This window comes from Hydra vulgaris, chromosome 12 (assembly GCF_038396675.1).
Source record: "Hydra vulgaris chromosome 12, alternate assembly HydraT2T_AEP".
NCBI lineage: Eukaryota > Metazoa > Cnidaria > Hydrozoa > Anthoathecata > Hydridae > Hydra > Hydra vulgaris.
This window is the reverse complement of record NC_088931.1, coordinates 64,407,673-64,422,232: the sequence shown is the minus strand read 5'-3', so window position 1 is coordinate 64,422,232 and position 14,560 is coordinate 64,407,673. Positions and strand designations below refer to the sequence as shown.

At 27.8% G+C, this 14,560-nt stretch overlaps 1 protein-coding gene across 2 annotated transcripts in view; it reads right to left on the bottom strand.

Annotated features, from left to right (window-relative positions):
- The window catches only part of LOC124817494 (ADP-ribosyl cyclase/cyclic ADP-ribose hydrolase-like), a 62,221-nt gene extending 51,216 nt beyond the window's left edge, over window positions 1-11,005 (bottom strand). Inside the window, exon 1 of one of the 2 annotated variants that reach the window (XM_065812069.1) lies at window positions 10,641-11,005. In XM_065812069.1, the coding sequence (XP_065668141.1) occupies window positions 10,641-10,937 (297 nt within the window). In that variant the 5' untranslated portion in view covers window positions 10,938-11,005. The remainder of the gene's footprint in view (window positions 1-10,640) is intronic. The other variant, XM_065812068.1, reaches the window with a different exon arrangement.
- Window positions 11,006-14,560: the final 3,555 nt, after the last annotated feature.

Sequence of the window (14,560 nt, the reverse complement as noted above, 5' to 3'; positions counted from 1 at the left end):
TTGGTTTGTGATATAGGTTTCGAAAGAGATATCAGGGCATTGAATTTTTGAAGCCATGTTAGGGCCTATACTTGCAAAAAAACTATTGAAGTTTTCAGCGATAGAAATTTTGTCGATATATTCAGTTTCGTTAACGATAATTTTATCGGGTAAATTATTTGATTTTGTATGGTTTTTACCTATTATTTCTTTCAATATGTTCCAGGTTTTTTTAATATCACTTGTGCTTTTTAGTAGTTGTTTTGAGTAAAATATTTTTTTAAATTCTTTCTAATTTTTTCAAATAGATTTTTGTATTCCTTCTACGTAGTTAAGTTAGTTTCGTTTCTGCATTTTAAATACTTGATATAGAGTTTTTGCTTCGTTTTTGATGATTTTCTAATCCCCTTAGTTATCCATGGGCAGTTTAAATATTTTAGCTTTATTTCTTTTCTCTTCTAGGAGTGATTATAGCTTTATTTCTTCTTATCTCTTCTTTTTATCTCTTCTTATTTTTATATCTTTATCTTATATTTATATCTTTTCGATATCTTTTTTTTTTTTTATCTTATATTTATATCTTTATCTTATGTTTTTATCTCTTCTTTTTATATCTTCTTATTTTATTTCTTCTCATCTCTTCTTTTTATCTCTTCTTTTTATCTCTTTTTATTTTTATATCTTTATCTTATATTTATATCTTTTCTTTATCTTATATTTTTCTTTATCTTATATTTGTATCTTTATCTTATGTTTTTATCTCTTCTTTTTATATCTTCTTATTTTATTTCTTCTTATCTCTTCTTTTTATCTCTTCTTTTTATCTTTTCTTTTTATCTCTTCTTTTTACCTCTTCTTATTTTTATATCTTTATCTTATATTTATATCTTTTCTTTATCTTATATTTTTCTTTATTTTATATTTTTATCTCTTCTTTTTATCTCTTCTTTTTATCTCTTCTTTTTATCTCTTCTTTTTATCTCTTCTTTTTATCTCTTCTTCAAGGAGTAATCACTCCTTACAGCTTTATTTATTTCTCTTTCTAGGAGTGATTATAGATGAAAATATATCATGGAAACATCATATTAAATCTATCGAAAATAAAATGTCCAAAAATATCTTAATGTCATATAAAGTTAAACCATTTCTTAATATTGATTGAACTTATCTTTCCTATTGCAATATTGCATGGGGAAATACCAATTATGGGAAGCTAAAAAAAATCTATAGCAAAAACAAAAACATGCAAGTAGAATTATTTTAAGTGTCAACAGAACTGTTAATGGTGAATCTCTTTTAATGGAACTTAATGCACTCAATTTTTATAAACTTAACATATACCAAGTTATGCTTCTAATATTTAAGTCAAAACAAGGTTTATCTCCTAATATATTTCACTCTTACTTCACCAAAATTACTCATAAATACCCCACAAAGTTTTCAACTAATAATTTTGTTGTTCCAAGATCTTATTTAAAACTTAGTTCATTTCAAATTCAAAACCGTGGACCATTTATATGAAAAAGTTTTTCAAAAAATATTATTAAAAATAAAACTCTTCTAAACTTCTCCCCAGAACAATTCAAAAGAGAATCTAGACGATTTCTATTAAAAAATAACTTAAATCTTTAAAAAAAAATATAAATTAATACCTAAAATGATTAAACTGAAAAAAGTCATCATTACTCACTTATTTTTATTTTTATTTGTTTCTTATTTTCTTTTTATAAAAATGAAAAATAAATAGCTAAATGAAAATATATATATCTTATTATACGATTTACTATTTATAATATATTGGGTTTTACTATACAATTTTAATAAACTGAAAGCGACAATGTAAAAAGTTTTTTAATTTTTCAGTAGTTTTTTTTTCATTTTTAAAATATATTTTTTAAGATTGTTGTGAAAAAAAAAAAAAAAGGGGGGGGGGGGGGATTGTGTTAATAAGCATCATCACAACGACAGTTGTAAGAACTTATTTTTTAACAAAAAAACTATTTAAAGATCAGCTTTACTCTATTGGAATCACATCGATTTTAATGACATTACAATTAACATTTTCGAAACATTTTATAGAACAGTGGTTCCCAAACTGTGGATTGCGACCCCAACTTGTGGATCACCTGATAATTTGCTAGAAGTCGCCACAAAGCAACCACAGCCTTCTCATGGACGCTTTTTGGGTTTTGCAACTCTTGCATTTTCTTAGGTAAAATTGATCTTAACAAATTTTTTGCTTTCTTCAGCTTTATTTTATTTTCAAATTTTATAAGCTAAAGCCTCAACATTAAAGTTAGTATTTATAGATTGCGTGTGACTCCTAATTGTATAATGCATATTGCACAATGCTCACTTAAAATATGAAAACTTTACAATCTACCCAAATGCAACCGCCTCAAAACAAGAAATTGACTACAAGATCATATAAGTAGACAGCTATCTTGATTTTAAAATAACTTCTCGTTAAATTAAGAGAGCACAAATTTCCAATTGTAGACAAAAAAAATAACAGAGAATGTGTTGTTAACCCTTTCGTGACGAGTGACCCGTATGATGGTTCATAAAATTTGTTTCTAAATGACGAGTGACCCGCATGGGGGTTCATAAACAATTTTGAATATTTCAAATTATCCATAGCAATTGAGGAAAACTTTAAACTTATCCTTGAAATGTGAATAATTACTTAAGTTGATGCTTCAAACCGTTTGTTAATTGCAGTTATAGATCGCTCAAAAATCAATTTAAAAAAATTACAAAAATAGATAAAAATTATACTGTCATAAATGAAATCCTTGATATTTTTTTTAATGATAGTAGTAAAAAATTTTTGAAGTTTTTTAATTTTCTGAAAGTCAATTATTTGACAAAAAAAAAACAAGGTCTTATTTGTAAAACTGACTAGTAGTTTTTATTTTATACTCTTTTAATTAATCATGATCCTAGATCGTTATTTTACGCGCAGTCATATAGCTATTTTTAACTCAGTCGCGAAAGGGTTAAAAGTCAAAGTTATCCAACAACAGCTGATTTACATAATGATACCTTTAATCTTCCGGATTTAACTTGACTGATACTAATATTTCTTGACTTAATTAATGTTGCAAGGTGGAAAGGTTTGCTGTCTCATATAAATAAACTTCTTCTAAAACACATACGCAATTGTTGACATATGACAAATATTTAATTTGGGAGACTTTTGTATATATCTTTTAGTGGAGTTTGTTTAATTAAAAACTCATTATTACCAACGATGTTTATGATTCATGAATGAAAGTTATAGAGTACTTACAAGATATTTGTTGACATCTTTTAAGAAAATCAACATTAAAAGTAACCAATTACACTGTGGTGACTGTTTGTGAAATATCATTTGATGTTTTTAATGATGTTTTTTTAAAAATGAACAATTTATTTTCTAAAATTTAGGAGAAACCAAGTAATGGTTAAAAAAACGTAACGCTACTTCTTCAGACTTTGTCGTGTATTTTGATCACTTTCAAACTCTTCTTTGTTGTCTGATGGATGCAACGTGATTGAAAATTTATTTTTCTAAAGTGAAGTTCTGGAGTCAATCTTTTCAAATATAATACAAAAATACAAAAATACACAAGCATGAAGGTACAAAAGAAGATTGTGTTGTATTGGAATAATTAAATGTTATACTTGCATAATTAATTTTGGAATAATTAAATGTTATACCTGCTTATAATACAAAACATTTTGGAAAGATTGGTCATACATTGTGTTTATAAATGGGATTTTGAACTTTGGAATTGTTTCTTACTAATTTAAGTATCCTAATCTTTTATCATTGTGCTATTGAATTAACACCACTAATCTTAATTTTGGAGAATAAAGGATTATTATCTACTGAAAGACAAGTTTTCTTATCTTGCCCTCGTATGAGGACACTGTTATCAGAAAATTTCAACCGCTTGAAGAACCAGTTTCGGAAATGAAACGGCGGAATATCGATTTGATAAACAATATGTTTAATAAAAAAAAATTATTTTGCATTTTATCTGAAGATTAACATGCTCAAACCGTTCGTAAACCTACCTGTTCGATCCAATTCAATCCATCTAAAAAATATTTTATGGTTAAATTTACCAGAAGCAATTTATATTTAGTTTGATTATTCGATTAAAGCATGTTCATGTGGACCAAAAAAAATATGTTTCGATATTAAAGTTGTGCAACGTCTTGTTGGTGTAACTTCGTACGTTAAATACCGGTTGGGGAGAAAGAAACCACGAATTGAGAATTTCAACTCTGTTCCTAATATCAAAATTGACGATGATAAAATATAAATAAAAGATTAAATTCAAATGAATGGATTTATGGCGCTGTGTTTACCTCAGTATGGTTAATGAACTTGAACAATCTCAAAGAAAAAAAAAACTTGATTATGTCCTCTCCTTTTCGACCGGTATAGTATGAGATTTTTACTCCCGCGTTTTTTTTACTCCCCAGTGAAAATCTCATTAAATTTTTACTACCATTATGAGATTTTTACTCCCATAAAATATTTTGCGGCAAAATATGTTTTACGACTTTGTAGTATTTTGACAATATTTTTTAACGATTTAAAAGTTGCTACTTTTTGAAAAGCAGTAAAGAAGCAATTATGTATAATATGAACATTATTTAAAACTTTTGTTGCGATTAAGTGGTATGCAGCCGTGTCGCAGTGGTAGCGCACTTGCATTAGAAACAAAGAATCTAACCGTATGCGCAACGAGATACACGAGGAAATTATTAGGTATTTAAATATTGCATAAAGATTTGTTTATTAAGATGCTTGATGATACGACATAGGGAATTGACGAGGAAATATTAGGATGCGCTTCATTAATGGGGGCAGATATCAATATATATATATATATATATATATATATATATATATATATATATATATATATATATATATATATATATATATATACAGTAAATATGAAGCAAAAAAAAAATGCAATTATTGAAATTAAATAACAGTATTTAAAATTTGTCAAACAAAAATACATAAGTAAATCCACTAGGTTTTCAACTGTTAATCACAGAATCAAAGTGGATTCCAGTTGAATTGTTTAGAAATATAGAATAATCACTTAACTTATTAAGCCGTAAACTGCATGGGTAGGTCATCCATTTTGTTTTCGCTTCATATTTGCTGCATACTTGAATATCTACCTCCATAAATGAAGCAAATCCAATTATCTCCGCATCAGTCGACCATCTTCAAGCATTTTTTTTTTTACAAATATGTGTTTGAATCGGCGTTTCAAATATCCAGTTATTTCATCTTGTATTTTGTTGCACATATGGTTAATAACTTTGTTTCTAACTGGCTTATGTTCATCTTTATTTCCAGTTATGAAAAATGAAAGTGCTCTAAAAAAGCAGTTTCCATCGCCTTTAATTCTATGGATTACTATTATTAGTTACCGTCTATGGTCCTATCCATGGCTTTTCAAGTTTTCCACCTTTTCTGTCATCACGTTTATGATTTCGCAATAAGACTTTTGCTCCAATAGCAATATTATTCTTTGGGTTGACTCTTTTGCCATAGTTACGTTTTTGCCTTATTTGTGATTTGGATGTTTTCGTAAGCTTCATCAAAAATGCACTTTTTTATTTCATTCACTTTATTGAAAGTTTCCAAAATTGCCTTTTTGTTATTTTAATCATCGTCTGTCAGAGTAGCATTGTCATTATATTCAATTAAGTTCTAATTTATATCTATCAACATAATAAATTTCTTTGATAAAGTAATACAAAGGGTCAAAATCCAGTGAATTAGTGTTTTCTATTAGCATTGAAAATAAAATGCCATCAATAAAAAATGGCCATTCAAGAGCAACATCTTCAAGCACCTTTACCAATGTGCGTTTTATTGATTGATTTTGATGTTTTACTAAACCATTGACTTGTGGATGATATGCACTCGTCATACGTTGACGAATTCCATTTTTTTGTTAAGTTCATTGGATCACTTATTTACAAATTCACAAACTTGATCGTTTATCTGTATTTCAAAACAGCCGTGCCTACATACTTGTTTATACAAGAATAATGCCATAGACGTTACGGTTTTATCAAAAAGAGGTTCAGCCTCTACCTATTTACTGAAATAGTCTACTAGTACTTATAACTATTTGCTTCTGGCAGTTGAGTCAAATCAATCCCAACCTGCTTCATGTTACCTTTTGGAATTGATAAACTTTGTAATAATGGTTTAACTTGAAGTTTCTTGTTTTTTGCTTTTTGACAGTTATCACATTCTGAAACATAGGTGGTAATGTTTTTTACCATTCCAATCTAAAAAAATCTATTTTTAATATGTTCTATTGTTGAAAGTGGCCAGATAATGCATTAGCCTCTTTAGAAATATTTTTACCATTTTGCCCAGACTTAATTATATGCTGTTGTTCTTCTCTACACCAAATAACCTTTCTCTATAAAAAAATTAAAAATATATTCATTTATAATTTTGATTTTGAAATAGACCAAATTAAACTAGCATTACTAAATTAGAAAAGATTTGGAAAACTGGAAACATGATATAAATATAAGGTAACTTTAAGGTAAGTACACTGTGTATAAAATAATTTTATAACTATTAAAACAGTTACTTAAAAATTTATAAAATTAACTTACATACAGTGAACATACCTTTAGAACATGTATTTTGTACATGTACATGAATAAAACGTGTATTTAACTAGCTAAATACATAGCTTAGTTATACCAAATGAACATACAAATTTATTTTTTATATGTTTATTTGCTTTCTAATGGTTTCTATCACAGAGCACCGCCATATGGGCATCCCCACCACTACCCTAATATTGTTCTTAAAATTGATCCTGATTATATTAGCTAAAAAATATTCATTTAACATAAGAACAAACAGTTTCATAGCATGTCAACGAATCGTTTTTTCAGACTTCATAAATCGCTTGTTAATGGATGTCTAAATATCATCAGCATGTTTGTTCTTTTTTATACAGATAAAAGATTTTTTAAGGTAATTAAAGGTAATGAGCTACTCTTTTACTTTTTTAAACATAAAATAGTTTTATTTTTTACGATATAAATACTATAATTCTACTATTTTTAATTTGCTCCTTTACTTTGATTCCTTAACGTATGCTGCTATGTTTGCCGCTGCATTCATAGCGACATGCCGCAAACTATATTGTAACTTTTTTTTTTACCTGTTTATCAAAATCAATAGGTGTTTATTTATATCTTATTTAAGTTTTCATAAGTCGTTTTCATAAATACAAAGATAATGTTTTTCTAAAAGTTGCAATGATGCTCGAACCCCGTTACAAATTAAATTTTTTAAAGAAACAGATCATAATATGTTTAAAGAAATTTTGTATCAAGAGTACTACCGCTTTCATTCAGAGTATCATTTACAACAAGCAAAAGTAGTAGAATTCGTTAAAGTTTCTGATCGTGATGGTCAAATTAAAAAAAGAAAACTAATAAGCGTAAACATAACCAGCTTCTTTGACCAAATGGGTACAAATGAAAATGCTGACAGAAATGTGAAAACACTTATTGAGGGGGAAAAAGTATAATAGTACAAGAGAAAAAAATCGAATTCTAAAAATATCAAATTGTCATTCAATTTATTTATTATAAATTTAATTGAAAATTGATGTCAATTTTCAAATCAATCATTTTTCAAATTAGTTATTTTCTTTTTTCCTTGTTGCATTTCCTGTCACTAGATATTTACTTACACATATGCACATTAGTAATATCTGTAAGTAAAATTATATAATTTAATTATATTATATTTATATTATATAAAGAGTTCGTCCACAAATTACGTCACGCTAAAGGGGGGGGAGGGGTTGTTGCTTTTGTGACGACTCATACAAAACTTACTTCTTAAGTGTTAAAATTTTGTGATGGGGAGGTCAAAAACGGTCAAAATAAGCGTGGTGTAAATTATGGACGACCCCAAAGACTGCAAGCAGGCATAATATATACAGGCAGTCCTTGTCTTTCTGTAGCTACGGGTCTGGTTGCATTTAATATTTTTAATTTTCAATGCACCACATAATTATATATCAACTATAAATGTTTCTTTACTTGATTAAAGATTTGAAATTTTAGTTGAAATTTTAAATTGATTCATACTTTCCTTGTTTAAACATGGACGAAGTCAACTTCTACTTTAGCCTTCCAACATTACCATAAAATGAATGCTCTTGGTGGGGTGCTTACAATTATACCTGCTCTGATAAATACACTAACAAGTGGGATTTGACAACATTCTCAATGAAAATTTTGTACGCATCTCCTTCATCCGTTCAAAGTGAACGTCTGTTCAGCACAACGGAAAACATATTTGAACCCCAAAAAAAAACACTGTTGCTTGAGCATGGAAAACAGATTGCACTTTTAAATTATAATTTGCCTGATTTCTAACAATAGACAGAATAAATATAATAACAATAACTTTCCTCATTTGTAATTAGTAATTACTTAATATTAATTTTATTATTTTTCAAAGTACAAAATAATATATACTAATTATTGTTTATAATATAATATTAAAGTTTAGACTTGATTATGTTGACGATAAGCCAAACTAGTTTTATAACCCACACCCTGATTCAATTACTAATTTGTAATTAGTTATTACTAATTAGCTAGTTGTTTTTTCCATATAACATTAAACTTGTTCAAACAAGGCATAGCTGCATCCTAAATACCTATGACATTGCTTAATTTAAAAAAAAACTCGATATTTTGTGGTGTTAGTGAAATACCTTGTGCGTTAAAATACATGTAATTTGCAACATGCAGTACATATTATAATTGCAGTAAAATGTTAAAAAATGTTTTTCAACAATTAGTATTATCCTTAGTTAGCTAGATCTGCAAGATAGCGAATTTTACCTAAAGCTAAAAGATGCAAAGGGCATAAAACTAATAGTTTATACTCTAAGATTATTCTTTAGATTATTCTTGGAATGCTTTCTTCCATCAAATTTTTGAATATCGTTCTTTGCTCTCTGATGCTCCAGAATTCAAAGGACTGGTTCAAAATTTCCGCTCTAATATCTTCTACGTCATCGTTACGACGTTTGGTAAAGTTTTTTCCCCATTAATAACACTGAATGAAGCTTAGCTCCAGGCGGTTGCAAATTTTCATGACTTCTTTGATAAAGCAGTTATCCTTATTAACATCAGATATTTGAGTTAAAATCAAGGAAAATCAAGTCGGATTGCTTAGTAATCTGATAAACAGATTCAATTTGTTTCGAACGAAGATGGTAGATACGTCATCGATTTTAAAGTGGGAATGCAGATAGTTTTTGCTGTATTTTGAAATACTAAAAAGAAATTTTAATGCTGATCTTCCAACTGGGTCTAATTTATTAAGAAAAGTATTGTTATAATCCCAAATTTCTAATCCGTATGATAGATTTGGTATAGCCAGAGACAAACGCGGAAGTAAAAATCTTATACTATACCGAGTTTAAGGCTTTTGGGCAGGGCCGACTTTTAGGCACTCTAATCCTATTGCAATGTTAAAACCAAAATGCGGTATTACAACAAAATATCGACATATCAACGATACATCAATTCACGTTGCATTTAACTTTATTATTTTGCTTTATAATATTTTTTTAAAATTAGTTCTAGATATTTTTTATATAGGTTTTATAGCGATTTTTATAAAACTTTCTTTGAAAACGAGGCTGTGCTTGTTAGTATAAAATATCATATGTAATATAAAACAATAAATAAAATGTATAACAATATATAAGCTATATACACAACTATTCTAAAGACAATAATAAAATGATTCAAAATAATTTTTTTTATAAAAATAACTACTATTATTATATTCAGTAGCGTATCAACAAAAAATGGACTCCCCGCAAAACATTACTCCATGCCCTTAAATTTTTTCTCTGGCACCCCTACCCACACTTTATTATCTTATTTCTACACACAACTTTGACATTAAAACCAGTAAATCTAATGAAAGTATTTTTTTTTTGCTTTCATAGCTAGAAATTGATCTAAAATAAAATCTAAATTTAATAAAGCTGCTAGTTCTGCTTCAATTGTTAAAAGGCTTTGCCCAAAAACAGTCTTGTCAATTACAAAAAACAGTCTTATGAATTACTGTAGCTCGTTTTAATTTTTTAGACATAAATAAATAAAAATTTGCTCACTATTTAAAGTTTATTATTAAAGTCAAAAAAAAATAATCTGAAAAAAGTTAACATTTCTAATTACATAACAATAAATCAAAGTTTTAATTTTAATATGCTTATAAACGTGCATATTATTTTTTAGTGACAACTTTTTGAAATTAAAAAAATAATAGTAATCACTTTGGGCCCTAAATAACTCTGGGCTCTTCTGCGGCTGTGGCTCAGCGGACCCATCGTTACGCTACTGATTATATTTTATTACTCCGAATTTTAAAACTTTATAGCTAAACGCTGAGTATGTTTAAGTTGTGACAAGCACAGCTTCACTTTAAAAAAACGTCTTTTCTCCATCGGAGATACATATTTAAAGTTCCATCGATAAAGTAAATTAATGTTTTTAAATTTAATTGAATAACGCTTTTGAATTTACTAAAATAAAAATAAATTTAAGACAAAAAAAATTACCTGATCTGTTAATAGTTTTTTAAATCCAACAAGATTGAAGAGCGATTCATAATTGCTTTCATTTTGGCATGAATCCTTAAAAGAGAAACTACTATTGAATAAGTCCCATACTTTCTTACAGTCTGCGTCAACGTATAATGCTGGATTTCGATTCTGATAACTTACGAGCTTAAATTGTAAACAACGTCCTATAATGATCTCATTAATATTTGGAGTTGTTCCATTGAATTCCCATGGAACGTATGCGTAAATATGTAATATGAATTTTAGTACGGAAAAAAACACAAAGACGTTCATTTATACGATATAGATTTCAGTCAATTTAAATATATAAATATGCGCGTGGGTTTACTTATTGACACAATAAAGTAACTATTTTCAAAAAGTTATTTGAGTTATTTTTACGAGCAATTTGCGAATAACTGCATCATTACTTAATGGTTAATTTTTCAATCGTTTTTATTGTGAAAAATCTTAAGATAATGTAATAAATGAATGCTAATGGATTTCAAACATAATAACTCAATTTGATACAAAATATTATACTAGAGCAAAAGGAAAATAAAATGTTCTTAAAAAACTATTTAGTGACTTTTTGTTGTTAAAAGATTGAAAAGAAATTTAAAAACTAATTTGAAACAGTTTGGATTATTTTTACTTTAGATTTTTTGAAGATACTTTCTTTACTTTATAGTTACGTATATATTATTAAAATGTAAATAAAATGATCATGTAGGCACAGCGAATAATAAAACAAGAATAAATAAAATACCTATTGAGCCGGGTGAATAAAAAAAGCAATTGCTTCAACTCAGTAATTGGTCAGCCTTACGTGATTAAAATTATTAGATATTTTTCTTAAGTTTTTATTCGCGTAAAGCTCAGCAATTACTGAGTAAATTGCTTAACTTTACGTGAATAAAAATTTGCGCTGATGTTTTTATTAACATAAAACTGACCAATTAATGAGTAAAAGCAATTGCATTTTTTATTCACCCGCCTAATGTGCAAAAACATGCACGTAGAACTATTTAGAAAAAGTAGCCCCGGACACTTGAGAGGGAAAAAAAGATATTATACACACTATTAGAAAATAAAGTGTACTATTAAATGAATGTAGAAACATTTATTTATCAAACTAAAAACAGAAAATAGTTGTGCTTTAATAAAGCATAAAACAATTTAAAAAAAAAAAAAATTAGAAAACGAAAGGATTTTTAAAATCTGAACGCTGTCTTAGACATATACTTTAAACACGATTTAATTTTCAATCATTAGACACAAACTTGGTAATATTTATAGTTTGCATTTTTCACAGAACTTCCATTTTGATAACAGCGGCAAGTATCAATAAATCAATAAATATTAATACCATTTTGAGTGACATCTTCAGTATTACGGATTTTTTTTTAGATTTAGTTACACATTTTTAAAAAAATCCTTGCTAGTCTGTTTTTCTGATGTGTGGGAACAAAGTAATCCTTTTAAAAATGCGATTGTTTACAATTATAAACAATAAACTTTTTACTAACTAGTAAATCAAAAAAAAATTCTTTTTTCAAATCCATGCTTTATGCAAGCAGAATTCTATTGGGCCTAGAAATTCTTTTTTTTGTTATCTTTTGTAGAAGGAAAAATTACTATTACGTTTTTAAATTTTTTTTTTATTAATTCAGTGTTCTTATGGGGAAATACAAATTAAATTTTTGTTAACTTAATTAACTTTTTTTGGTCAAATTTTTCCATTTCCTTGTATTGTCATCGAAAATGATTAAGTGTGCAAAATTTGAGCAAAATTGGTTGAGAAAAAAGCTTTCAAAAATTGATTTCAAATTTTGTGGCACACAAACATATATATATATATAGAAAGTAACCTTATATAAAGCATGGAATGAAAATCAATTTAAAAAGTGCTTTATTCAAAACACTTTGTTCATGCTTTATTCAAAACATGCTTTGCTCATGCTTTATTCAAAACACTTTGTTCAAATCATGTCTTTTTTACAGGAATTTAAACCAAAAAAAATATATAAAATTTTACTAAAAAATAAAAAAATGACCAAAAGTAAATCAAAAGCACCAGATATAGAATTCAAACAAATATAATTGATCTAATTTATTCTTCAACAATACATACACGTCGTATTCATTATAGCCAGAGTTGGGATATAACTCAACACAAGTTTTGTGTGACCATCTTTAACCATTATATATATATACATATATACATGCATATTGATATGAACTTTTATCAAAAGATATTGCATATCTTTTGATAAAAGTTCACCCCGTCATTGAAAAATCGATTTTGACATAAGTAAAAATGTATTTAGAATGTCATAGTCATGTAATACAATAAATTTTCAATCCAACAATAACTCAGACCGTTGACCTTCCTCTTGCTCTTGCTTGTTGCATAGAAGAAATAGAAAGTGCAATTTGTCTTTATTTTTGAAAGACGAATACATTTCCTCATTACTTTGATTGCGCGCTATGCGCATTGATTACTTCTGGGGATCTGTAGTATAGATGGCTCTCGCTTCCAGTAATTTTTCAAAGAGCTTAAAGCCTTTTTGCATAGGTTCAGAACATCAGCCAAGTTATTAAAGTCGTTTTCGTTCTACGGTTATTCTGTAAACCAATGGTCTGCCCAGCCATACGGTATAAATCGACCCTCTCTGCAGAACTGACCTTGTTGAAGAAATTAAAATGAAGGCCAGGATCGCTCTGGAATTCCAACTCGCATTGCTGATGTTGGGTAATTCCTGAAACCTTATCAATCGAAAATGTTCCTTTTCATCAAAAAAAATTGGCACACTCGAGTAGGATGAAATACAAATTTCATTCTCCATTAACCTATTAGAAAGCTTTTATCTTTTAGAGGGGTGGATCGTTTCTTTACTGGCTGCTCGGCCTGTAGAGTATCCCACTGTTCCTTTGTTTTCCACTTGGAGATGGTAAAATCGCTTGTCCTCGGAAGATAACCATATTCTATCTACTTTAGCAATATCAAAATTTTTATCAAGGGGTTCGTAGCTATCCGCTTGACACATTCATCATAACATTTTAGTATTTTATCAAGTTTTGCTCGTATAACTTGATCAGATACACGAAGAAAATTCAGTTTATTCTTTTACAATTTGGTTACTTCTTTGGAAATTTCCTCTATTAACTCCTTTCTTCTTTTGATTTTTGGTCCAAGGACATAGTAGCGTCCGATAATTTGCTTTTGGAGAGACATTCTGCACTTTTCTCCAGTGAATATTTTTCCAAAAAGACCATTCTTCTTCTTTTATGAGAGTCTTCAAAATTTACCTGATTATTGGTCCAGGCGTCCTTGTTCTTGTGAATGCTACTATCGCAAGGCTTGTACGTCGCCATGTATTACTTCTATAATAACTATAAAATTAGATAAGCAGCTATATATACACAGTCTAAATTGTTCTAGAACATTCTAAGTTGTTCCAAAATGGTCTAAATTGTTCCAGACTGTTCTAAATTGTTCCAGAATGTTCTAAATTGTTTTAGAATATTCTAAATTGTTTCAGAATGTTTTATGTGTTCCAAAATGTTTAAAGTTTGGAATTTTTCAAAATGTTCTAAAGTTCTAAACACTTCTATACAAGTTTTAAATGATTTTCAGCAAAGCCACACGTATTAGTAGTAACAGTAACAAGATTAAATAAATGACATTTCGTAATTTTAATTGCGGGGTGACCTTTTTTTACAACCTAGAGGAATTGAACAAGTTTTTAATGTTTTCTAACAAAAGTTGATCAATTTATGATACAGGAAATTTTTTTTTTCAAAAAGTCAAAAAGTCATAACCCTAATATATATATATATATATATATATATATATATATATATATATATATATATATATATATATATATATATATATATATATATATATATAT